This window comes from Hyaena hyaena, unplaced genomic scaffold, assembly GCF_003009895.1.
Source record: "Hyaena hyaena isolate Hyena2069 unplaced genomic scaffold, ASM300989v1 scaffold_31, whole genome shotgun sequence".
NCBI lineage: Eukaryota > Metazoa > Chordata > Mammalia > Carnivora > Hyaenidae > Hyaena > Hyaena hyaena.
The window spans coordinates 2109467-2135645 of record NW_024080664.1 but is presented as its reverse complement, the minus strand read 5'-3'; the positions used below and the strand labels follow the sequence as shown (position 1 = coordinate 2135645).

At 58.7% G+C, this 26179-nt stretch overlaps 2 protein-coding genes and 1 long non-coding RNA gene across 4 annotated transcripts in view; 2 read left to right on the top strand and 1 right to left on the bottom strand.

Moving 5' to 3' along the window:
* TWIST2 (twist family bHLH transcription factor 2) overlaps positions 1 to 3972 on the top strand; it is a 51836-nt gene extending 47864 nt beyond the window's left edge. Inside the window, exon 2 of the mRNA XM_039228505.1 lies at positions 3454 to 3972. The gene's annotated coding sequence lies outside the window, so the exon portion shown is untranslated. The remainder of the gene's footprint in view (positions 1 to 3453) is intronic.
* An 11296-nt stretch (positions 3973 to 15268) lies between these two features.
* Positions 15269 to 18976, bottom strand: LOC120229484. 2 transcript variants are annotated; one of them, XR_005527750.1, is made up of 3 exons: positions 18751 to 18976; positions 16427 to 16583; positions 15269 to 16222 (listed from the first exon to the last, which is right to left on the bottom strand). It is a non-coding gene; the product is annotated as an uncharacterized LOC120229484 (long non-coding RNA). The 2 variants fall into 2 exon arrangements; XR_005527749.1 differs by having other exon boundaries at positions 15269 to 15950.
* LOC120229483 lies at positions 17859 to 25100 on the top strand. Its single transcript, XM_039228492.1, has 3 exons — positions 17859 to 18751; positions 20255 to 20307; positions 23626 to 25100. Exons 1-3 carry the CDS (start codon positions 18573 to 18575, stop codon positions 24033 to 24035), a joined length of 642 nt encoding a protein of 213 aa, XP_039084423.1. The 5' UTR covers positions 17859 to 18572; the 3' UTR covers positions 24036 to 25100.
* The last annotated feature ends 1079 nt before the right edge of the window (positions 25101 to 26179 follow it).

Here is a 26179-nt window from a genome sequence, read left to right as displayed (position 1 = left end):
TCCCTCCCCGCTTACTCCCCACCCTGCCTGTTCTGGGCAGTCCCGCAAAGTTCAAGGCACTTTGTCCCTTCCGTTTCTGGCTGCAGAGTCTGATTTGGACTAACTTTTAAAAAGTTGCCAGTGTCTACCGTGTGTTCTACGTGTTTACAAACACATTTCTTCTCCCCTGTTAGATTTCTCTGTTTCATTTCTGGGCTTTTTAAATAACTGAGAGCATTTCTGAGACATGATAGAAGCTCAGTACATGTTAGGAAGATGGATAAATGGATGGATGATGGATGGATGATGGATGGAAGGAAGGAGGGGTCGATGGGTGGGTGGGAGGGTAGATGGAGATGGGTGGTTGGATGGATGGATGGATGGGTGATGGATAGATGTGTGGGTGGGTGGGTGGATGGATAGTTGGGTGGGTGGATAGATGGGAATGGGTGGATGGATAGATGTATAGCTGGGTGGAAGGAAGGAAGGTTGGGTGGGTAGATATGTGGATGGTAGGTGGATGGATGGACGGATGGATGGATGGATGGATGGTGGGTACATGGGTGGATGGATGGACGGATGGATGGATGGATGGATGGTACATGGGTGGATGGATGGATGGATGGTGGGTACATGGATGGATGGACGGATGGACGGACGGATGGATGGATGGATGGTACATGGGTGGATGGATGGAAGGCCTTATAATGAAATCTCCCCCCTTAAGCCCCTTGCCTCACTGTCTGGAGAATTTGTGTTGGTGTTTCACTCCCTGGATTAGGTCCTGGAAACAAGGGTCAATTAAGACCCTTTATTGCATATTTGTGCCCAAGGGTCTGGCATGGCAGAGGGCAGTACAGGCACGCTCTCAGCGCAGCCGCTGCTCTGCCCGTCACCCCACCCTCCTGCAAGGCAGACAGATGCTGAGAACAAACGACAGACAGGGCACACGCCTACGGTTTCAGGTGGCTGTTCCACGCGGGAGGCAGTCCTGGGCCGCAGATGTTTTACATTTGTTGCCGAGAACGCTGCTCATGTCAGCAGACGTGGCTGGGGTCAGGGTGACATCAAGGGAGCCAGGCCCACAGGCTCTGGGTCAAGAAGACTAATGAAACTGCTCATTTCTGCCCGAGCCCGGGGCCCCGCGGGTGCATGGAGCAGCCCTGAAACGCACCACTACTGGGGGACAGCCTCTGCCATTTTTGGCTTCTCATGGACGATACTGTATTTCCCCTTGGAGGGTTGGTGCAGCTCATATATCAAAAACTGTTGTAATTATTTCCTCCCTCTGAGGAAGGGTTCCATTTAGCTTTCTCTAGCTGCCCCCCTCATTAATTATCTAATTACAACCACATTCTCCAAGAGAGAGCAGCCTTTGACTTTCTGCCCGGGACCACTTAGAAAGGCGTACATATTTGGAGTGCTCTGGGCTCGAAAGAAAAGTGTGTGTGTGTGTGTGTGTGTGTGTGTGTGTGTATTTTCACACTCATGAATTTCTTTCAGGGGAAAATGTGTCTTAACCTTCTCAGACCTTTGTCTTGGCCCAGCAGGACTTTCTAGAGTTCTCTGGGGATCTGGGGGGAGGGAGTTGGGGGTGCAGGCAGAGGAGGAAGCTTCCTGCCACCCACTGCCTGGTGGTTTGAGGGACACACACTCACACTCATGTGCACACACACAACACGCACTACGGAAGATGTCACCATCGCTGGATCAAAAATCCTTCTGGGGCGCCTGGGTGGCTTAGTCGGTTGAGCGTCCGACTTTTGCTTGGGTCATGATCTCGTGGTTCTCGGGTTCGAGCCCCGCGTCTGGCTCTGTGCTGACTGCCAGCTCGGAGCCTGGAGCCTGTTTCAGTCTGTGACTCCCTCTCTCTCTGACCCTCCCCTGCTCACGCTGTCTCTCTCTCTCCTAGAAATAAATAAAAATATTTAAAAAATTAAAAAAAAAATCCTTCTGTTTTGTATCGTTACTCCTCACGGTCCTGGGACCTGGGGTCCCCGTCCTTGACCTCTTGTCCTGGAGGGAAGGTGCTCATGGTGACCCTTCCCACAGCCTTCTCCCTGGTAAGGCCATTGCCGACTCCTCCCCACCCCCAGCCCCTGCTGGCCTCACCCTTCTGTCTCGGCACTTGGGCCTGCGGCCGCAGAGCCCATCCGGCGCCCCCCAGCCCACCCCCGGCCGCAGGGCATCAAGGTGAAGGCCGGCCTCGTGTCCGTTCGCCCCCAGGGCCCCGGCGGCCCCGGCACGTAGATGACTCTGGTAAACGCACTTGTCTCCTTTGGTTATGAAGTTGACCTGGCTATTCCCGTGTTTGTTCTCCAGATGAGGAAGTGCGTGCTGCGCGCTCAGGCCCGGGGGTGGGCGCTGAAGGTCGCAGGGCACCCGGATCTGGTGCCCACCGGCCAGTCCACAGAATCCCTAGCAAAGTTCAGGGGCTCCAGGGAAGGATGCCATCAATTTGGGATTGGCTGCACGCTGGCCCAGTGGTCTGTGGGACGGGGGTCCCGCGGGACGAGGCTACCGGCCGGCAGCCCTCGGCCCCAGAGCAGCCGGTGACACGCTGGCCACAGCTGCCCCCTGGGGGGGCGTCATCCTCCCCTCGGCCCCTGCAGCACCTTTCCAGCAGGCGTACGGGTCCTTGACCAGACACCCGTGCCCAGCTGTAGGGGCCCCCGGCCTCCCGGCCTTCCCACTGCCGTGCTTGTGACCTTGGGCTCACGGCGGCCACGTCTCTCTATGGTGTGGAGATCACGCCCTGCCCTGGGCTTCTCTCCAGGAAGCACCTCCTCTGTAGCGGGCGTCCTGGGCACACACGGCAGCACGTGGGGTCTGGGGCCCCCGCCGCTGGGCCCCGCGCGCGCCTTCTCGCCGCCTCTCCATCCTAACCCTCCCCCCCCCCGCCCAGGCAGCAGACCCCCTGGTGAGCACAGCTTCCTCACAGGAAGGCCATGGTGTCTCTGGGAGAGCGTGGCCCTTGTCCATGGGCTGGGCTCCGGGTGGGCACCTCACCGGCCGGTCCCACGGGTGGGCAGGGGCTGGGAGGAGGTGCTCTGGGGGCCCCTGGGTGGACTCACAGGAAGCTCTGTGACAGCCCTGGTTTCACCGACACACGCGCTCGCGGGCCCTTACACACTCGTGGGCCCTCATACATGCTCGCAGGTCCTGGGAGATGGGACGGTTGTGCAGGTTGTGTACCCTGATCACAGTGGAGGGCGCCAGGATCGCTGTGTGATGAGATGGCTGAGGACTGCACACACAACACACAATCACACGCAACCGCACACACATCACACACATGTAACCACAGACACCACATATACACAACCACACGCTACATACATACACACACACAACCACACACACAACCACACACACCACATACATCACATATATACAACCACATGCTACATACACACACACACAACCACACTTGCGTGCAGTGAGGGCTCACGCTCCCTCTCCCTTATCTTCCAGGCTGTCCTGCGGGGCTGAGGCACACGCGGAACCGGGGCGCCTCCCTGCCTGTCACTTCTGGAGCCGGTACAACCTCAAGGGACCCGCCCTGCTCCCGGCACGGCGCCCAGACACGGGGACAGCAGCGGCAGCGCGGAAGAGCCCGGACCGCACACCTCCTCCCCCAAGACGGTCCCTGCTGGTGACACGGGCATTGTCGTCCTTGCCACTGCTCGGATTTTCCTTCTGGGTTTTTTTTTTTTTTCTTTTTTTGTTTGTTTTCTTTTTGGCGGGGAGGGGGGATTTGTTCTTTCTGAAAATCCCTAGATTCAGGACCATATTTACGAGGATTTAAAGTTTGGATTTGTATTTCCCTCTAAGTGCCTTTTTAATGTATATTTTTTTAATAAAACAGAAATGCATTCCTGTACAACTCTGTTTAAACTGGACCAAGGCTCTCAGCAAAAGAACCTCACATGCCCCTCCCCAGCCTCTGCATGACTGGTCCAAGCCTGGACCCTTCTCACACCTCTCTCTCTCTCGCTCTCACTCACTCTCTCGTGATTTGTTCAGCTAACCATTTTTTAAAATATTTTCTGTTTCAGTGTATATGTTGCTTATTTGTTTTATTTATTGAGATATTTTTAACAAGCTCGGTGACTGCAGTGTGGCTGTGTACCTGCCCCTCCCAGGAACAATAAAGGCGTCCGTGCAGCCCGGTCTTCCCTCTTCTCTTCTGTACTTCACAGCAAGGAATCGGCCTGAGAAAGGTGCAGCAGGTCGCAGGAAGGACCAGTGCTTCGCCTTAGAAGGAACGAGAAAGGGTGTGAGGCCGCGCGTGCCACGGGTAGTCATGCAACGTTCTAGAAGCCGCCGTCCCTGACGTGGTGCGGAGGGCCACGGGCCCAGGCCTGGGAAGGCAGGGGAGGTGGCCTCGGCCCCCTGGTGCGTCAGGCTTCTCAGCTGGGGCCTCCCCGAAGCCCCCGCCGCGGCGGACAGCACCACCCTCTAGGCCACCGCCTGCCCGTGCCATGGAGACTGGGCGCATCCTGAGCCCCATCCCGCTGTCCATGGCCGAGGCCCCGCAGGCTCTGCAGAGCCTTCCCCGCGGCCTTCCCCGCACCCAGGCCACTCCTTCGCATTCTCAGAAGGGCCCAGACTGCCCTGGGCTCCATGTGCGGGTGTCCGGCCCCCCAGAGCCTGGTGCACACAGCGGGGGCGGGGGGGGCGGTGAGGAAGGAGCACCTGTATGTGCAGGTGAGCTCGGAGCCCAGAAGGACCGCAGTCTGCAGCTGAGAAGGCGAGTCTGGTTGGGGTCGGGTCCAGGGAGACCCCGTGCCAGGAGGGCAAGGAGCCTCGGACCCCACATGCTGGCCTTTTGTGCCTTTCACCGAAACCGGGGGCACCGGGGGGGCGTGAGTAGCCCCAGGCTAAGGCCTGGCAGCTGGGCGGCCGCTCGTCACCAGGTCCACACCCCACTACCAGTGGCGTGTCTGGTGGGGGGGCGGGACACTGATACCCGGTGTGCCGGGCAGAGCTGTCTGCGGGCACAGAGCCCACCCAGCTCCCGGACAGGACTCTCACGGCAGGGCTGTGGCGGCCTGTCCACCTCTGTCTCCATTTCTACCGCTGCCCAGGGCGCCGGAAGGGCAGACGCTCGGACCACCCGCCAGACCTTACAGTGACCTCAAGGCAGCCTCAGCTTCCGTCAGGGCTGGCAGCACCCAGGGGGGTCCCATGTACCTGTCTGGGGGCCCCGGTCCCTGCAGCGTGAGCCCCAGCACTGCCCACATGTACATACACACATGCACGTGCGAATGTACACACACACACACACACACACACACACACACACACACACACACCTACAAACCTTGTAGAGGTTTCCGGAAGACAGAGCTGGGCAGCTGGGGCCCCGGCAGTGAGAGTCCAGAACTGTCCCTCGTTGCCAGGTCCAGCAGAGGCTGGTTAGATACTCAGGCGCCTCTCCTTGAAGGGATTCAAAAGGCAAACAGTGGCAAATGCCATCTCATCAAATGTGCGGATGGGGTGGCCACGGAGCGCTTCCTTCTCAACTTCCAAGCTGCAAAATCCATGCTTCCTCCTCCCAGAGCCGGTGCCCGTGCCTGGCCCGCGGCAGAGTGGCCGCCCGGGGCCTCGGCCTCCACTGTGGGACAGGGGTGTGGCCGGGCGTGACCACAGCCGGGTGCGTGGGATGAGGGGAGACAGAGAACACGGGAGAGTCAGAGACAGAGCTCAGGGCCTCAGGCAGGGCACCCCAGGAAGGCACCGAGGTCGTAGCCTGGGACCCGGGACACCCACTGTGCCCAGACCCTGTTCACCACCGGACACACTTGGAGGGGCCTCTGTGGCTGCAGGTTGGGCCCCAGCGAAGAGAACGGTCATCCCTGCGGGTTTAGCCCTGCCCTCTGCGCGTTACGTGCGTCACAGCCCCCACCTGTGTGCGTCTTCCTTCCTCAGCCCGATCAGACGTTTCCCAATAGACACCCCAAGCACGGTCCCCAGAGCTTCTATGCACAGACGGACAAAGGTAGTAACACCTGAGTCTTTGGAAGCATTTCCCGGAAGGCACAGCCGTGTCGGTCGGGGCCTCTGGGGCTGACGAGGCCAGGATTACCCCTTCCCTGGAGACGAGGGAACACATGTCCCAGAAAAGGCCCCGAGCACACCATTCCATTTCCAGGTCTGGGTTAACAATGAGTGGGCTGCGGGTTTGGGGAGCTCCTCCGGCAACTGCCTCTGGCCTCGTGCAGGGAATAGAATCTGTTGGGTTAACTCCTCCCCTACTGACTAGAAACATCCACCAGTAATATTGAGGAGGAGTGCGGCCAAGAACTTGTATTCGCGTTGACTGCACTCATGTTTTATTCATTGACCGTGTGCCCTGGGCCCATAGGCTTAAATACTCCTTTTGTTGACACGCCCTCTACCTTGGCCTGTGGCCCAGGAGAATCAGATACACTGCCCGGCCCCCTCCTTCCCAGCCCAAGGGTGGTGGGAAGGCCCGACTTGGAGTCCTGAGGACCTCAGGTTGTCCTGACTCCATGAACCGCCGCCCAAGCTGAGAAGAGCAAGGGAGCTTCTCTGTTTTTCCTTGTCTGGGACCTAGAACTTTCTGGAGCGCAAGTCCTGGGCGATGTCAGTGCCTGGACTTCATGGTAGAGCGTCAGGGACGGGGCAGTGGGGAGACACGGCCCGGGACGGAGGGATGAGGAAGGGGGACTGGGTTCGGGGCAGCAGTGGCCGTCATTGCCAAGAACACTGAACGTGGCTGTGGACGGAGAAGCGTCAAGATTCTTGCCATGGATTTGGGAGACAGCTTCCTGCCACAGACTTCGTGGACCTCCACTGGCCATCTGGATTCTTTTGGCATTAAGTGGTTTCTTTATGAACACGTAACTCTCACATCACAGGTAAATCCTGGAGCCAGTGTGCAGGTGCTAGGCTGGAGCCACGCACAGAAGCCATGACAGACACCTACCTTGTGACTCTGGGGTGCAGATGAAAAGCACAAGCCAGGCTGGGGCCCACGGAGCCATCATCCCATTAAAGGAGACAAGCAAGTTGTCAGTGATGTTCAGGAACAAAGAGGGGCGCTCGGGTGGCTCAGTCGGTTCAGCGTCTGACTCTTGATCTCGGCTCAGGTCGTGATCTCACAGTTCGTGAGTTCAAACCCTGCGCCAGCCTCTGTGCTGACATCTCAGAGCCTGCTTGGGATCTTCTCTCTCTCTGCCCCTCCATGCTTGCTCTTTCTCATTCTCTCAAAACAAGTATGTGAACATTTTTTAAAAAGGACCAGAGAAACAAAGATTCCCATAACGATGGAAATGTGAACATTCATGACAGTGAAACAGCTGGGTTTCTGGTCCCCAACTCTTCCAGCTGCTGGTGCCCCAAATATCTGCATCACAGGAACGAACCCACTGGCCTTCAGGGTGGGCTTGGGGGGGCCATACACGAAGGACACCCAACACGGCCCCCAGCGAGCATCCAGAATGAGAGCTGGTGGTGGTGGTCACTTTCTCTCTCTCTGCCTCAGTTTCTCCTTCTATAAACCACAGAGGTGGACTAAGTGCCCTGTAAAAGCCAATCAGGTTTGTCACGGGTTGAATTATGTCCCCCATAATCATATGTTGGAGTCCTCGCCCCCAGTATTTCAGAAGGTGACTCTACTTGGACCTGGGCCTTTGCAGAGGTAATCACGTGAAAGGCCGTCAGGGTGAGCTCAATCCCACAGGGCAGGCACCCCTGTGAGAAGATGGGATTAGGACGCTGACACGCAGGGAAGACCACAGGAAGACGCGGGGAGGAGACGGCCATCAGTAAACCAAGGCCGGGGCCGGTTCCCCGTCACGGCCTGAGAAGGGACAACCCCACGCACACCTTGGTCTCGGCCCCCCTGCTCCAGGACGGAGAGGCAGCGGGGATGGCTGGGGGGGGGGGGTCTGCCATGGCCGCCGCCCCCGGGGTGTTAGCAAAGCTCCCTGCCCATGCGTTTGCTTTGTTGGGAATAAAATGGGAAAGTGAAGTGAGACCAGAAATGCAGAAACCAGCGGGCCGGGCTCTACTTCCCAAGCCCACACACGCGGGGCGGGCTGAGCTGTCAGGTTCTACCAGTCACAGCCCATGATGTTGGTGATGAGGTCTGATGAAGGGGGTGTGGTTTCCTGGCCTCCCTGGTGGTGCTGACCCTGGGACACAATTACCCTGGACACAAGGGGCAGCGGCCCGGGTGTGGGAAGCAAGGGGGCAGGCTCCTCCCGGGAGCACTCTGCCTGTAGACCTCCATCCTCCAAGAGACTTGATGGAGGGAATACGGGGCTCTCGGCTAATTGCCAATTTACGGCCCAAAGGGGAGCATTTCTGTCTGGGGGTCCCCTCCACCCGGGATGCTGTCCCCAGCCCGGTGAGCTGCCACCTGACTGCTCACGCCTCCTGTAGAAGCGAGCTACCCAGCTCAGAGCAAAAACAAGCCGGCTTCTACTTAACAATGCGCTGTGTGGGGGGACAAAGTGCAGTCCTGCCCCCTCCCCGGCCAAGGCTCCTACTTCTGGGGTCTTCTGGAAGAGTCACGGCAGCTTGGGGTCCCTTTCGGGGGATGGCAGATGGGGTGAGCAGTCCAGGCCTTCCCTGCCCTGCCTTCTGAGCTGCTGCAAAGGACTCCTGGCCTTTCTGAGTGGTTTCTTGGCCCCTTCAGGTCAATTGAATCTACTCACCTCGGGGCTTCGGGGTCAAGGTTGGGTGTTGCAGGGGCCACAGAACCAGTGTTCCCTTAACACTGTAAGGTAGGCTGACCGGTGGGGGGGAGCCAGCCAGCCTCCACTGCAGGTCCGGGGTGAGGGGGCCACCCAGCCTCCACTGCGGGGCCGGGGGGGGGTGACCAGCCTCCACTGAGGATTCGGTGTGGGGGGTCCAGGGGGGGCCGGCCAGCCTCCACTGCGGGTCCAGTGGGGGTGTGACCAGCCTCCACTGAGGGTCCGGTGGGGGAGCCGGCCAGCCTCCACTGAGGATTCGGTGTGGGGGGGCCAGGGGGGGCCGGCCAGCCTCCACTGCAGGTCCAGTGGGGGGATGGCCAGCCTCCACTGAGGGTCCGGTGGGGGAGCCAGCTAGCCTCCACTGAGGATCCGGTGGGGGGGGGCGGGGGGGGCCGGCCAGCCTCCACTGCGGGTCCGGTGGGGGGGGGCCAGGGGGGGCCGGCCAGCCTCCACTGAGGGCCCAGCAGTGTCAGACCCAAAACTGCCTTCAGGTATTTTTACACTTGAGATGTTTCTGGTTGGAATGTGGCAAACTGGGTCCATCTCCAAAATGGAAAGGCACTTGGAGAGCAGCCCGAGGCCCCGTGTCAGAGGAGGAAGGAGGTTGCGTTCCCCACTCACCCGCCTGGTTCTCCCCGCGACATGCGAACCCTCCCCGTTCCTTGTGTGTGAACTCCCCCCCACCGAGGGACGCTCATGGCGGGTGAATTGCCAGCACCCAGCCCCCCTCTGGACTGGATGTGGGACGCAGCTTCTCATCGGGGGTCAGTCCTGAGAGGTCTCTGCACATGATCCACAGGTGGAGAGGCTCAGGGTGGTGTTCCAGACGGGGCTGGGCTGGGAAACCCTCTGGGAGGGCCCAGCCGGGCGCCCCCCCAGCGTGAGAACGAGAAACGTCAGCAGGCCCTCCTCAAGGAGGGGGCGGGTCCCAACACACTTCCCGGCCCCCCCAGCCCCGTCCTGGCCTCGTGCACAGTAGGGGAGGTCTGTCTACCCAGAGACGCACTTGGCGTGGCCTTGAGGACAGCAGCCACCGCGGAGGACGGGCACCGGATCGGCAGCTCCTCGCTGGGCTGCGGGCACTGGACCTGGCACGGCATCGGCAAACTCCAGGCCGGGCCACACTCCTAGGGGCACTGGGGCCACGGCAGGGAACCCCTCAGAGCCCCGGGCCCCCAGCGGGGAGGGCCCTCCCCGTCCAGGGCCCGACGCACACTCCGCGGGCGGTCAGAGAGGCCGCGCACGAGGGTGGGCCAACGTCCCCGAAGGCCCAGCCCGGCCCGGCCCGCTACCACCTGCCCTGTGAATGTCGGAACGTTCGCCCTCCACACCCCAGCTGCCAGCAGTTCGGGGCTTTAGGAAACACGTCTGGTTGCAGTTCTGGTTTTACCGGCAGTTTCCCTCTGCCCCCTCGGCACCGCTGTCGCCCGTGGCATGTGTTACCCGTGTTCCTGGAACGAGCTGGGCAGGGTCCTGTGAGAAGCTGGTGTGTGGTCTCAATTCCTTCTTCCGTAAAATGGGAAGAAACCCCCGTCAGGCCTCTCTCCTGGGGCTTCACGACAGTAAGATAATCTGTGTGTTTGCATTTTCCCGTAGCGTAGTCATGGCTTGACTCCTAATAGGGTCGGCGCATAGTAGGGCCATCTGCGCCCGCGGGCTGCACGAAGAAGGGGACACCCGCCTGCATGCCCCAGCGCACCACGTGGTCTCTGGTGGCCTGGAGCGGATGACACATGCTGGGTGCTCCCTGTGGTCGGTTTTAGGGCTAAACCAGAGCCGCCAGCCCCGCCGCCTCCCTCACAGGCCTGCCCACCCAGGCAGCACAGACGTCCCGGCACAGGGCCCTCTCTGCGCACCCCAGCCCCCAAACGGTCTTTGGTTTCTGTTTTAAAACCATGAGCGCGCTGTTAGCAGAAGCTTCGCTAAGCCGAGCGTCCTCGGCCCTCAAAGTGGGGAGCAGTTTCAGGCGAGGACGGGAAGGGCCAGGAGAGACCCCTCTACTTCCCAGACCCCCAGCGGCTCCCACGGCCCTCCCTCCTCCCCCCGTCTTCCTGGCACCCCCGTATTCAGGGGAGCAGCCCAGCAAGCCTCCCCAAGGGCAGCTTCGCTCCCGGGAGCAGGCAGGGCTGAGGCTCCAGGGGCACAAAGCCCTCAGCCCAGATGAATGTCTACTCGAGCAAGGAGAACGGGGCTGTGCTCAAAGGAGGTCGCTGAGGCAGTGAGAGTGAGCATAAGATAGACGCGAGGCGCGGCCACTGCACTGCAGGGCAGGGTAAAGGGAAGGGGAGTCTGTGACCCTGGCAAGCCCACCCGCGACCGCCATGTGGAGGGCAGAGGGTGGGCGGCCTGACCCCAGGAGGGATGGTGCTGCAGGAAGGTCCTGTGCGGCCAGTGGGGGGGGGCTGGGAGCCCCAGGCTGGGCTGTGTGGGGCGCGCAGGGGAGGCGTGGGAGGAGGACAGACAGGTACGAGGAGGGGAGGGCACAGAGCTCGGCCGAGAGGAGGGGAGACGGTCCTCCGCCATCTGTTGTCTGGCCTGAGGAGCTCAGAGGGCCGGGGGCGGCTGAGCTGACAGGGGGAGGCCGGCGTCTCGCGGAGGGGTCAGCAGGCCCGCGGGGCTGGCCTGGAGCTGCCCTGCTCTGGGAATTCTCCAGGCCCCGAGGGGAACGGCTCGGACACGCATGTGCCCCTTCAGAGCCACCCACCCCGCGGTCTTGCGAGCCCCAGGCTTCCCAGGGAGCCCTTCAAGTGGCTTCCCAGACAGGCGCCTTCCAGTGCACGGCCCCACTCAGCCCTGCACCCGGGGGCCCTGAGACACTTGAAAAAAACACGCAGAGGTGACTCAGTGAACCTCAGGAGTCCAGCCCAGGGTGACTCCCTTCCTTCACAGCAGGGCACCGTCAGCCTGTGGAGGAGCCGGGGGCCTCAGGGTGCTCTGTCCCTCTGCATCAGAGAGCTGCTGGATCAAACTTCTCCTGAAGCTTCCTGAACTCTCCCCAAAGTACACTGTCCTAGTCGTTTACATCCATTTAAACTGGATTTCCTGCCCGTTCGTGATGTCAAAAGCCCTAAGAGACAACGTGTTCAAGACATCCACCGAAACAGGAATCAGGTCATTGTTTGCTAATAGTTGCCATGCGCGCAGAACTTTACGAGAGGAGAGGGAAACTGTTTTTGATGTATTGCATCATAATAATCCACATCCAAGCAGTAACCTTTACGATGACATTGAGGAAACAGAAACCTCTAAGTGTAACGTTCTGTGAGTGCAGGTGAGCACGAAGGCCACCTTCACAGCCGCCCGGGCCGGGAAGACCCACCTGTGCCCCTGTCCCCACTGTCGGAAGAACAGAGACAGCTTTCTGAGTTGACACAACACAGCACAAAAAGCAACCCCAAGGAATGACCCGTGTGTCCTCTGTGTCCCCGTCTGTGAGGACGGAATCGAAGAAGACACACGCAGCCTGTGTGCCCCCTTTTCAGTCCCCAGACGCTGGAAGAAATGTCAGGTGAGTGTTGGAAGCTGAGTCCAGGCTGTGCTCCTGGATGCAGATGTCCCTGCCTGAGTCGTCAGGCTCTGGGTCCCAGACTGACAGGTGGGCCGGCCTTCCGTTTCTGATGGACACACTCCAAATAAACATCCTCTCGGGGTCAAGGTCCTCGAAAGCTGTTCTCACGCTCCTCTTGATCCGTGCGCGGATGACACTGCCCCACAGCAGCCCAGTCGGGAGGGTGGGAACCCCATGGTCCCAGACGAGGTGAGCTTGGCCGAGCCCAAACCTCGGCTGATGCATCCGTCGTGAACCCCACATCTTCCCGTGCTCGGCTGGGACGAAAGCTCCCGACCTTCCCACGGTGTGGGGTTAGACACTTACTCAGCACGCAGCTGACGGTTTCCCCCGATCGTGGTTTGTTTTCTTTGTTGCAGACTCCCCACAAAGCCATATGCTACTCCTTTCGGCTTACTTCTCTGACTTGTTACCCCTTTGGTTTGGTTCAGAGTTTGAAAACACGTCATTTTGATGCCAAGATTAACAAAAGCTGGCTCTTTATGATGTTGGAACCGACCCAACAATTCGCAGATTAAAAACAAAAAAACCCCCGCAACACTGCAAAGCCGATCAATTTGGAAAGAGCTGCACGGGCTGCTTGCTGGATGATGGCCCAGTGACCCCGGGGCCCCAGGTCCTCCGGCAGCACATCTGGGGACTTGTAAGAGTTCATAAGAAACAAAAGGAAGCTCTCCCTGCCTTCGTTTTTATGTCTTCTGGGTTGAGACATCTTCCTGCCCACGGCTCTTCTGCATAAACAGCGTCGTCCCTGCACAGCCACCCCGTCCCCCTCCCCGGCCGGCTGGGGCGGGCGGATGGTGGACCCGGCACGGCCAGCCTCTGAGCCACCACGGCCGTGGCCTGGGTGGCCTCGTCGAAATGGTGAGGTGGGCCGAGCACAGTCCTCTGGGGAGCAGGGGCGCGTGGAGACTGATCTCACCCGGGCGGGGGCTGGGGCTACACGAGGGCAGCTCCAGTGGGGAGGCGGGAGGGGTGGGGGCACGGAGCCCTCAGCAGGCTGGAGGGGGGCTGACCCAGGCAAGCGTGAGTGCCTTGTGTGTGTCACAGCCGCCCCTCAGAGAAGGGGACGGCCTTCAGCTGGTCACTGCCACAGTCTGTGACCCCCTTTCTGAGTGAGACATGAAAGACCTCATGAGTTTAAAAGCCTCCAACATCTTTTATTTATTTTGAGAGACAGAGAGACAGAGCACAAGCGGGGGAGGGGGAGAGGGAGGGAGACACAGAATCCGAAGCAGCTCCAGGCTCTGAGCCATCAGCACAGAGCCCAATGTCAGGCTCGAACCCACAAACCGATGCGAGGTCATGACCTGAACTGAAGTTGGCCACCCAGGCACCCCAGTTTTTTTTTTAAATCAAGTTGAGGAAGCTCCCCTCTGTTCTTAGTTTATTGAGCGTTTTTATAACTTGGTGATAGGTTTTGCCAAATGCTTTTTGTCTATTAATGTGATCATGTGGTTTTTCTTCTTTAGCCTGTTGATGTGATGGATTATATTAATTATAATTAATCAGGAGAAGCACAGTTTAGGTATTTACGCTTGGTGATGTCACAGCGGTGTCTGCATCAGGGCCCGTGCTGGTGACATCACCGCGCTGTTTCTTTCTCACGTTCCTTCGTGAGGCGCGGGACGGGGCCGAGCTGCAGTTTGCTCCTCTGCCCTGCCCGGCTGTGCCCCGAGTGCAGCTGAAGCTCGGCGAGGGGCTGGCCGTCGTCTGCCGTGCTCCCGGCCGGCCCCCCAGGCCCTGGCACGCCGCGTGGCTGGCGCACAGGAGCTGCCGGGAGGGTCGGGTCGGCGGGCACGCATGTCTGGCCGCCACCACCAGTCCAAGGCAGGGGCTCTGCCAGCCGAGCGCCGGCCGCGGGCCCAGGGGTGCGTCCGCCCTGCCTGCACCCCAGTGCGGGCGCGCCCTCAGCTCCTGCGGCTGCAAACGCGGAAACAACGTCCGCCCGCTGCCACGCCCCGCCGGCCCCTCGCTGGTGTCTCCCTGCACACTGCAGTTTTGCACCAGCAAAACACTAGCTGAGTTCAAAGCGCACATGCACAGGGGCGCACAGCAAGCCCTGCAGGAGCACGCGGCACAGGCCGTGACCCCGCACCCCGAAGTCCCCGTCCCGACCCAGGGCCCACAGGCGTCACCTGAGGAGTGCTTCCTGCGAGTTCTCCGTCCTGGTCCTCGTCCCGGCAACTCACCAGGTGCCCGCGTTCCCGGACCGGCCGTCCCGCCGCCTTCCCTCTCTAAAGGCTTTACTTGCCATGGTGTTTCTGCATGAGGCCCTCCAGAGAAGCAACCAGAAGGACGCGTACAGACAGTTACGGGAACTGGCTTAGTGACTATGAAGGCTGAGCAGCCCCATGACCCGCTGTCCACAAGCTCGAGGCCCAGGAAAGCCGGGAGTGTCACTCGGTGCAGCTCTAGGCAGGAGACCCAGAAGCTTCCGTGTCCGAGAGCGGGAGGGGCCGGCAGAGACAGTGAACTCACCCTTCCTCGGCCTCTTGGTTTTATTTGGGCCTAAACGGATGGGATGGTGTCGGCCTGCATTGGTGACGGCCGTCTTCACTCCGTCTGCTGATTCCAGCGCTGATCTCGGGGTGCACTCTAGACTCATCCAGAAACCCTGGCTTTTTGCCAGCTAATCATGCATCCTTTAATCCGGTCAAGTTGACACATAAAATCTACTATCACAACTTCTCTACGGGTTAAGAATTTAAGATGTCTTTGTAACTGTACTAGTGATTTTTAAAATATATTTTAAATGGATTTTTACTTTGAGAGAGAGAACATGAGCAGGGCAGGGGCAGAGAGAGAGTCCCAAGCAGGCTCCACGCTCAGCGAGGAGCCCAACACGGGGCTCGATCCCACGGCCGTGAGATCATGACCTGAGCTGAAAGCAAGGGCCGGACGCTTAGCTGACTGAGCCCCCCGGGAGCCCCAGCAGCTGTGCTCCCCTTATTCCGCCTGTTACCAGCTGGAAAAGTTCCCGTATCTGGTCCACGCGCCCCTGGGGCTTCTCTCGCCGTGTGCGCTGCCGCCCCAGCCGTCCGCACCCCTGCATCCCAGAATGCGGGCTCAATGCTCTGGGCTGTGCCTGCCCCGTCCGTTTCCCGCCGCGGCTCCTGGGGCCCCGGCCAGGTGCTCTCGCTCGCTGTCCTCTGGCAGAGGAGCTGAAGCCTCCCACACAGCTAGTTACCAGCCCGGGGTTGTAGGGCAGGCACAAGAGAGACTCAGAGTTCTTGCCCTTGACCCCGGGCTCCCCCGCATCCGTTGTTAACACGCACCCACCCTGCAGCTGTGAAAGAGGCAGCCGCCATCTTCGGTCCTTCCCAGGTTTGGAGACGAATATTACCTTGAACAGCGAGCTGGTTTTATCTGCAGGCAAAGCGTCCCACACGGATCCAGGGTGGAGACAAATTGCCTCGTGCAAGCAGAACGCGTGTTATAACCCACACAGAGGGCCGTGAGTGCCGTGCACACCCACGGATTGCCTGCGCCGAGCTCAGCCAGGCGGTCCACACACGGATGTGCTTCACGGCCCCACGCGATGCGTCTCCTCCCGCTCTGCACTGAGAACAAGGAACGTGGGTGATGCCCAGCCCGTGGGCGCTTGGTGGCCCAGCCGGGTGGCCCTCAGCTCTGCAGCCACAGCGTCCCCGTCATGGCACAGCCTGGAGCCCCTGGGGAGAAAATACACGCTTGGGGGCCTCCTGTTCTCTTACACACCCCATCTCTGTGCCGGGATACGGGTACTTCCCCGTCCACCTTCCCCACCGCGCTCCGGGGGCGAGAGCCGCTGTCCGCCACCACTCGCGCCTTCGAGGGAGAGTTTGGTCAGCCAGCAGGACCTCGTGTGGCCGCGTCCAGCTGGAGGAGGTGATGCCGCGGCGGGGGCTGCGCTGGGGGGCCCCTCATCTCCCTCGGCACCGGCTTCCGCTGTTTTCCCGGGAACCTAAGCCCCACGGCGCCCGATGAGCCCATCAGCCTCCCGCAGGGTGACCCCACGAGGGAGCGCCTGCCCGACGTTCCCGCCAGCGGTTCCCAGGGACACACACCCAGAGCCCGCGCACGTGTGTGCGCACGCATGCGTGCACGCACTGCACTCTCTCACACACACGCCCATTAATCAGAGCTCCGTCTCCACCATCGAGCTGACCTCGTGCCAAAGCTGCCTTGATCAAGGCGATTCCCATCGCATGAGGACGCGGATGCTTCCCGAGGGCTGGGAGGGCTCTGCAGCTGGGCTCTTTCCAGCGTGAGTCACTGTCCGCCTCTTCGCCTTAATTAGTGATCTGGGAGTTGCTGGTGTAACTCTGGTGAAGTCGAGAGAAATTAATCACAGTGTATCTTACACTTGAAACACGGTCAGAACCACCATCCGGCCAGACCCCCCCGGCGCTGGCGCTGGGACCGTCCGAGCCTCCCCACCTCTCACATCGTTTTAAATTAGTTTGCAATTTCCCACAAGCTCCGGACTCGCCTTCCTCCCTCAATCTGGCACTCTCCCCTTCAGTGTTCTCTTCTGGAAGGAGTTTTCATTGTTTCCCCAACCGTGGCAATTTCTCAATCCCCTGCTTACCATCTGGCTCGATAAAACGGTTCTCACGGAACCCGGGCCCAGGAGCACCCGGGCGCACGCCTCTTTCGGCACGGTCCCCGTGGGCCCGCCCTGCCCCGATGCGTGGCCACGTGGCGTCCGGGACAGGCTTTCCGCCCACCGCCGAGCTAGCCCTGCCCCCTGCTGGCCTCGAGCCAGCCCAGCCCAGCAGGTGCCGGGACACGGGGTGCTCCGTGCGGGTGTGAAGACCATCATGGCCAAAATACCCCCCATTTCGCTTGAGAGACTGAAACACAAACGGGCAGTGGTCAGACCACATGCACGAGCAGCAGCGCAGGCCCTGCGGGAAGCAGTCCCGGGGCCCAGGCTGCTGTCGCCAGGAGTGCAGGACGTCACACCGCCGGCTGTGCTAACGGCGCAGGAAGCCAAACATCGCCCGTACCCCGCAGCCCCCAACAACCAGGACAGGGTTATTGACCGACCGCTTCCCTACCTTCTGTCTCAGCTGCCGACCCAAAACCAAGCAAACTGCCAGTGGCCGTGGCCAACTCCCGTGGCACCGTGGACCTGACTCGTCTGCCTTGGTTTCCCTCCTGTGGTGGTTTCACTTACGAATGAGCCCCATTTCTTCAGGACACACGCGGTGGCAGCCGCCCCTCAGGCATAGGCCACTCTGGCTCCTGCCCCACGAGGCTCCTCAGTAGCCCCCAGACCCCGTCCGGAAGCCGTCCTGTGTCTCAGCCTGGGGGCCGTGCCTCCCGCCGGCCGCTCTACCCTAGTCCCCAGCGTTCTTGGAAGCTAATCTGTGGCTTCGTGGGAAACCACGAAGTTGTTGGAAGTTGGTGGCCTGCGACCAGAGAGTGGGGACTGGGGCTCCCCATGGCTCCGAGGTTTCGGGCACTGCGGGCCCCGTGCATCTGACCCCTGCGCCCCAGCCTCCAGCCCCGGCCGGCCCCTCCCACGCGCGTGCCCAGCATACCCGGCTTTCACCCCGCTGTGCTCAGCCCCGTCCCTCTCGGGGACATCCCTGCCTGGCCACCCCCCACCTGACCCTTCTACGTGCTCTCTTTAGAAAGACTGACTCCATGGGACCTTTGGATTCCTACCCCAATGTCCCTAACCCGCCTGCATGACTTGGTGCTTGAAAGGACCAAGTTTGCCAGATGTCTTGAAAGGGTTTGGGCAGCTGTGAGGCACGTGCGTGTCCACGAGTGGGAGGGGGGTGCAGAGAGGGTTGAACGAAGAAAGACATGCTTGAGAGTGAAGGGTACTAACGACCGCACCGGGACGCGACCCGGACCGACGTCACGGTCTCCACCCATCTGATGCCCCGAGTAAGAGCTGCTGAGCTGCTTCCTGCAGAGCAGGGCTGGTTAAAACAAACAGACAAACGAACTTTCTTTTAAAGGGAGGCTGACTCCGTGACATTGGGTCCGGAACAGGCCGGAGAGTCTGATGTCTGCCCGCTCGCAGTGCTGTGACAGGGCCCCGCGGATGGGGAGGACCCGGGAAGGGGCCGGGGGCGTCCCCTGCCTGCCACCAGCTCCGCTCCCTTGTCCTCTGAGGGACTTCTACGGGCCGGGAATCCCAGGTCCCTAGAGCTCATAGCCACTTTAACTAGGCAGGGAGCGCTCTGTCCCCACTTCTGCCCAACACAGCTGGGCTCTGGGGATGGCTTCCTGGAGGAGGCGGAATTTAGAGCCCCTTGGACACAGGTGGTGAAGCTCTGCTCCGTGCATCAGAGATGGACTGGGAAGCCCTCCCAGCCCCGGAGAAGGAGGCCCCTCCCCCGAAGGAGTCAGAGCAGAAGACAACAGCTGTGGTAGACCGACCCTGCGGGCGCCTGGAACAGACAGGTTCTTTCCAGAAACAGTCCTGGGTCCTGCAGAGCGGGGCGAGTGCAGGAACTTGGCACTACTCACGGTAATGCTGGGGCCTCGGGGCCACTCAATGTGGTCTCAGCTGGGTGACATTTTTACAGTCTTTCCCTCCAGGTGTAACCAGTTAGAAGATGTTGTGTTATCAGAACCTCTGTCGTCATTCCTCATCCAGGCACCATCCTTCCTGGCTTCCGTATCCCAAAGCTTTGGGTCCTTTCCCGCTTGGAAATGAAGCACGTTTTACCAGCTGGCCTTTGTCTCTCCGTGTCCTCGGATAAAAATCTTGTGCCTTAAACTCATTCAGTTTCTCTTATCACATGATATTCTCGAAGAATTTTCAGAATAACGTACCATAGAAACTATTTGCTCCTTAAAAGGCCAAGGTCAATCAGGAACCCACCAGATGCAAGAGACTGCAGACTTCAGATCTGATTATTCCAGAATGTTGGCCCTCAGCCAGGGGCCCTTTCTCCCCAGGCGTGTCTGGTGATATATGCGGATAGGTTTTTTTTTTTTAATCTTTTTTTTTTTTTAATTTATTTCTAGGGGAGAGAGAGAGAGAGAGACAGCGTGAGCAGGGGAGGGTCAGAGAGAGAGGGAGACACAGACTCTGAAACAGGTTCCAGGCTCTGAGCTGGCAGTCAGCACAGAGCCCGACACGGGGCTCGAACCCACGAACCGCGAGATCATGACCTAAGCGAAAGTCGGACGCTTAACCGACTAAGCCACCCAGGCGCCCCTTTTTTAATCTTTTTTTTAATGTTCATTTATATTTAAGAAAGAGAGAGAGAGAGACAGAGTGCAAATGGCGGAGGGGCAGAAGGAGGAGACAGAATCTGAATCAGCAGCTCCAGGCTCTGAGCTGTCAGCACAGAGCCTGACATGGGGCTTGAACTCACAAGCTATGAGATCACGACCTGAGCTGAAGTCGGACGCTTAACTGACTGAGCCCCCAGGCGCCCCGATATCCGGGGACAAGTTTGGTGATCATGTCTGGGGATGGGTGTCACCAGTAATGCAACCACACACCCACACCACACAGAGGACAGCCTCCACCACAAATAACGATCCGGTTCAGAGCGTCAGTAGTGCCGAGGCTGGGAGACACTCTGGGTGAATTCCAAGTATCCCTCTAACTTGTTTGGATGGGCTCTTGGCTTTGGTGACTGACTTCAACTCTTTTCATATTTAAATGCATTTATTTCTGCTGTTCATGTGACCTACCGAGGCCACCTGCTCCCACTTTCAATATTTTCCTTCCAGTTTCCTCGGGCCTCCCTGAGATCGGAGACGGGGGACCCAGTTTGCTCCTCTTCCTTCCCGTGAAGGAGGCACTTCAAACCCTGAACATGCCCCCGGGCGCCGCCTCAGCCGCGGTCCCTCCAGCTTCCTGTGCAGTTTCCGCCCCGTTTCCTGACCTCAGACGTGTGTGCTGAAGTCTGCGTCGCACCCTCCACCCACCTGCTCCCAGGGGGAGTGTCTTCTGTCGCAAGCCGCCGGGCGCTGAGGTCACGTCTTTGTCACTGACGCATATTTTTTTTTGCCGCTTTGTGACCAGAGAAAGTGACGGGGCTGTGGCCCTCCTGCCCGCCGCTGTCGGTGAGTCCTCGCGCGTGGCCCTCCCGGGGTCCCCTGTTCCCGGGCTGCCTCACTCCCCCCAAACGTCAGGTTCCACTCTGGCGGTTGTCTGAGTTTAGACTTTATGAGGCTGTGCGTCAGCGGGCAGAGGCGGAGCTTCTCGGCTCCCACTCCGCTCCCTGTGCCAAGGCGCCCGCTGTGGCTGAGCCCTTCTCGGGACACGCCCCGGGCCCCGTCCCACTGGCCCAGACTAGACCGTCCCCCGTGTCAGCCGAGGTCGGGGCCCCTAATTGGAGCAAAGCGCCGGGACCCCTAGACGTGTGGGGGTTCAGCCGCGTGGATGCCCTGGAAAACGTGGAGGCTGGTCCCCTGACGTGGAGGTCGTCCCCTAGGACGACCAACATCCTCCCTGCCTGAGGAGGACGCACGGCCTTCTCCTCGAGGGAGACATGGCTCCCAGAACCTTCCGCCTCCCTCCTGCCACCAGCGCAGTGAACAGGGCCGTGTCACAGTGTCCCCGCGGGGGGCCTGAGCCGGGCCAGCACGTTCCCACAGGAGCAGCATGTGGGGGCGGGAGGTGAGGTTGGAGGAGGGGGTGTGTGCGCAGGGGATCTCAGGAGCGGCCGTGGCTGCACTGTGGCCTCCAGAAACCTGGAGAAGTCGTGGTCCACACGAGAGGGGGAAGGTGGGTGTTTGTGGTGGACAGAGGAAGGGCATCAAAAGGCTGGAAGAAGAAGGCCGTGCCCACGTGGCGTTTACCGCAGGCACGTGCATGTGCCGGGGAGGGCCCAGTGTCACCGAGGCTCCGAGATGGCTGTCCCTGTGGGCCGGGGACGGTGGGAAGAGACCGTCACGGCCCGGGCTCCCCCAGCAGTGGGCACAGCAGGCTCTTGGAACGTTAGAGCGCGGTGGGTGCAAACACGTGCAGAGTGGCCTGTCCCACGGGGGCCTTAGCGGTTACGAGAACATGGTGCCTCTTGGGCAAGGCAGGCGGGCGCCCCACGCAAGCCACCATCTCTTCTTCGCCCCGCGTCCGTGGGACAGAGAGCACGTGTGCCAGCGTGGAAACAGCTCCAGGCAGAGATTCAGAGACCTCAAGAGCCAGAGGAGGCGGATCCCACGTACTCTGGCCCCGCCATGCCTGGCCGGGCCGTTCTGATGCTGAGCCGCACTCTCGTCGGAGCACTGGGCTGATGACCCCCTGGCCCACCTTTCCTATGCAGCTGTTGTGGGAGCACATTCAGTGCTCCATGGCGCTGCGTGATGTGACTCCCAGGCGGGACGGGGACAGGCCCCACCAGAAACCTGTCCGCGGACGTCACCGCCTGGGCAGCTCACAGAGCTTGTCTCCTGGGGACAGAAAGGCCCTTGCATATTTTGTGTGTTTGCGTGAGGGCTGCTGGCTGCAGGGACTGACCCCCTCCCCCACCGCACAGCTGGGTGCGCCCCTCACCTGGCGGCAGGTTGCAGACTCCCAGCTCCTTTCCAGGGGCGAGTGCAGGGAAACCCCCTTCCTGCCTCGCTCGCCCCCCTGCGCCACCAGGCAGACCCCTCCCAGCCCTCCCTGAGCCTGGCATTCATTGCTTCCTTAGTCCCACGGGACGATTCTGACCTCAACCCTGCAAAACCCTGGAGAAAGCCTCACCAGGCCCCCTTAAACCAGCAGCTTATTATTACCGGTTACTGATAATGACTTTGCCCCAAGTATCTTCCTGTCCATCCCTCATGGACGTGGCCCCACAGGAAAGATCGGTTACTTACCACTGCTCCCGTCTTGGTACAAATACAGGTGAGACAGATACTGAGCAAACACAGGGCCCTTGCTGCAGTGGGTTGGATAATAGGGTCCCCCCCAAATTCATACTCACCCAGAGTGCTATGCCTTTATCTGGAAGTAGGATCTTTGCAGATGTGATTAAGGTAAGGATCCTAAGACGAGATCACGTTGAATATAGGTGGCCCTATATCCAATGTGCCCCCCTCAGAGCCTTTGGAGGGAGTGTGGCCCTGTCAACACCTTGATTTTGGACCTCTGACTTCCGGAACGTTGAGAGAATGAACTTGGCTCGTTGTGAGCCGTGCGGCCAGCGGCCACTCATCACAGCAGCCCTGGGACACTGACATCCGGGCACACACACGGAATGGACAAACAGAACAACGATGCTATCTTTACCTCCTGCGTCTGGGGACGCCCATCAATCCAGACTGTCTCACAGTGGACTGCCGATCGCCTTCTATCAGCACTGACCTGGGGAGTCGACCCTTCTCTGGGATTGTGATAGTTCTCAGACGGGGCCCTTTACTGCAAACTAAATGCTGCAGGGTTTTAGAAAGTTTATTTATTTTTGAGGAGGGGGATGGGTATAGAGAGGGGGACAGAGGGTCTGAAGCGGGCTCTGCACTGACATCACAGAGCCTCATGCAGGGCTTGAACTTGTGAACCGTGAGATCATGACCTGAGCCGAAGTCAGACGCTGACCCAACTGAGCCCCCAGATCTCAGGTGTCTGCAGGTTTAACTCTGTGTCCCTGGCCACCAACACCCAGGTCACGCCCAGCAAGTGCCCTCTGCAGAGCCGCCCAGGAAAGGACGGTCCCTGGAGCCTGTCTGTCTGCTGGCTTGAGGCAAGCCAGCACTGCCCCCCAGAGAACCTTCCAGATTACTCAGCATCAGTTCTTCAGTGGCTCCTTCCTGAATCGCTCCACAAACCTCCCTGTCCCTCCCACGGCCGGCCCACTCCTACCCCCTTCCCCCCCGCGCCCCCGCCTGGCAGCCCAGGTGAGGTTTAACGTGAAGCCATTTCTTCCCAGCTCTACGTGACTACTAAAAGCGCTTTGAAAACCAGAAGGCTCCACGGGAATGGTAGCTGCATCTGGCAGAGTGACCCCTGCTGCCGATCCGTGCCCATCTGGGTACATTCACCCCTCGGGCACCAGGGCGAGGATACCAGCCTGTGGGACAGCCTGTCACCGGGGGCTCCGTGTGCAGGAGCCCTGTCCCCCCCCAGCCCCCCGCACGCACCCCGCCGCCCCAGCCTCCACACCAGCTCGGCCGCTGGCTTCTCCTTCGTCTCCCGTCCTCGGACCCCCCCCCGCGGCACAAATCCCAGCCGCCGCTGCTCCGGGCCCTCTTCCTCTCATAAAAGATATTCCTGCTTTTAGTACAAACTTTGTTTCTTTTTTCCCCAGCCGCCTGCCAGGTTCAAAGAACACAATGAAAAGAATCTTCCTTTAAAAAAAAACAAACCACCAAGCTGAAAAATCCGCACGCTAAATTCCCACCAGGGAGAAGGCGCTCCGCTCTTTCTGGAACATTATCTCCTCTCCTGTCTCCTCCTAGGTTGGACAAACGTCTCCTGCGAGAGGCACCACCGCCCAGAAACACGCACCCACACCGCGTGGCCTCGCACGTTTGCCGTGACCGGGTCGCGGGAGCCCCACGGGGGCCTGAGGACAGTGCGCCCCCCCCCAGCTGCCCAGGCCTCACCAGGGACTGCAGGCGTGTGCCGGGACGCTGGGCTCCCCGGCGGTGAGGGTGCTGCCCCCAGCCTGGGCTCTGAGGTTCTCTTTCCTGGAGTTCCCAGGCTGCATCTGGGGAGCTACCAGAGGGATCTGAGGCAAGGGCCCCGGGGCCCCCGCGGCCGAGTTTCTGCCCCTCCCCCATCCTGCCTCCTCTCGGCCCCCGTGCCGCCTGCAGAGGACAGCAGGGACCCTCCGTCTCTCCAGGCTTCGCGGCCTTCCGGTGCCTGAGACACCTGTGTTAGCAGTCTTCTCACTGACGCCCTGGGACACTGGCCCCCTGAGCAGAACCCCCCCAAGGTCATCTTTGAACTACAAGGGACCCAGAAAGCAAAAGGAGCCACCAGAAAGCCTGCTGACCCTGGAGGCGAGAAGCTGGACACTGAATGGGCTCCTCCCCCGATTTGCCCCCCCTTTGGACAAGGTCATTAACCTCACTGACCTCCAGTCTCCTCGCCCGGGGCCTGGGGTGAAACCCAGGAGCGCCTGTCCTGCTTCCCGTTAAGACAGAGATGAAAATCCTCAAAAACACAAAGCCTGGTTGGCCCACGAGACACTTGGTGTGTGGTGTGAGGTAGGCGCAGGGCTCGTTTTGTGCACATAGATATCCGATTTCTCCAGCCCCGTTGCTAAAAGGCCCTCCTTTCTTCCAATGAATTATCTTGGCGTCTCTGTTAAAAATTGTGACCATTTCTGCTTGGGCTTTTTCTGGGTTCTCTCTTCTGTTCTCTGCGTCTGCTGGGTTACCTTATGCACGTGTTACGGTTTTATTTCTGTAGTTTTATAGAAAGCCCTGAAATCATGTGGGATAAGCCCTCCAAGTTTGTTCTTTTTACTTTTTTCCCCCAAAATTGTTTTGCCTATTGTAGGTTTTTGTCCTTTTTATAGAAATATAAACTCAGCTTTGTGATTTTGACTTCAAACGAAGCTGCTAGAATTTTTATTGAGGTTGCATTAAAATATAGATCAGTTTGAAGGGAATCACCATCTCAATATTATTGAATCTTCTGATTTATGAACAGGGTATAATATTCCAAAAGGTAGAACTCGTTTGATTTCTGAATATTTTGTGCTTTTCAACACAATAGTCTAGTACATTTTTTGTTAAACTTAATCACAGTGTTTTATAGTTTATATACGGATGAGACGTGGTGATTCTTTAAAATGTAATTGGAGTGTTTACCACAATGACTGAGTTGTTCAGGATATATTTGTGGCAGAAGACATCTTTTCTTTTAATGTTTATTTTATTTTTGAGAGAGAGAGCGAGAGAGATAGAAAGAGAGAGCATGAACAAGGGAGGGCCAGAGAGAGAGAGGGAGACAGAGAATCCGAAGCAGCTCCAGACTCGGAGCTGTCAGCACAGAGCCTGACACGGGGCTCAAACTTGGGAACAGTGAAATCATGACCTGAGCCGAAGTCGGACACTCAATGGACTGAGCCCCCCGGCGCCCCTGTGGCAGATGACATTCTTGACTGTGATTGCTCACCTCTGCTCCCAGGCAGGCAGGTAGGCACCGATGACTTTGGGCATGACCCTGTGAGTCACTTCGGTCAATGGGCTGTGAGTGGTCCTGACCTGTTGCTATAACCAAACAAGGTCACACCAGCCCTCATGTTCCTGGGGCCTCAGCCAAGGGCTGGGATGACCCAGAAAGGGACTCCTTCAGCTGGGGTCCTGGACCGTGGAGACACAGAGCAGAGACCCAGCCCACGTGGAACATGAGCAAGGAGTGAGATCCCTGTAGGCCATGGGCATTGGAGTTGGCTTGTTACGTGAGCTCACCCAGCAAGAGCTGACTGATACAATATTGGAATCACCCACGGATAAATGTTTGATATGATTTTTTTTTTCCCAATGGGGTGTTTATTCCTAGATGAGATAGGTAAAACCTATTTATTCTGACTTCAGTTAATCTGCATCTAGTTTCAGAAAATAGTTAAAACTTTTTTCTTGTATTAAGAAAAAGATAACAGACTACACCTGTTGTCAGATCAATTAATTTTGGCAACATATACTGTTCCTTTATTAAATGCATAGACAAAGTCTGAGCATAATTTGTAATAAAATTTTGCTTTTTATGCTTAACAATTATCATTATTTATAACATATTCACCTAATTTTGATGATCAGTCACTAACAGGAACTGCAATGATTTTTTTTTTAATTGTGTTAAGTTTTTAACTTTAGCTCCAGCGTAGTTAACATAGCGTGATGTTACTTTTCGGTGTGCAACAGAGTGATTCAACACTTGTATCCGTTACTCAGTGCTCACCACGGGAGGGGTACTCCTTATGCGATGATATTTTAATCCAGAAGAAAGAGTTTTAATCTTTAGAGCTTTGTAGTCATGGGCAATAAATGACCTTCAAAA

Coding starts and splice junctions, on each gene's coding strand:
- LOC120229483 (XM_039228492.1), top strand. CDS start 18,573: ATGGACTGGGAAGCCCTCCCAGCCCCGGAGAAGGAGGCCCCTCCCCCG. Junction 18,752..20,254: donor GGAACTTGGCACTACTCACG/GTAATGCTGGGG, acceptor TTTTTTTTGCCG/CTTTGTGACCAGAGAAAGTG. Junction 20,308..23,625: donor CCTCCTGCCCGCCGCTGTCG/GTGAGTCCTCGC, acceptor GTCTCCTCCTAG/GTTGGACAAACGTCTCCTGC.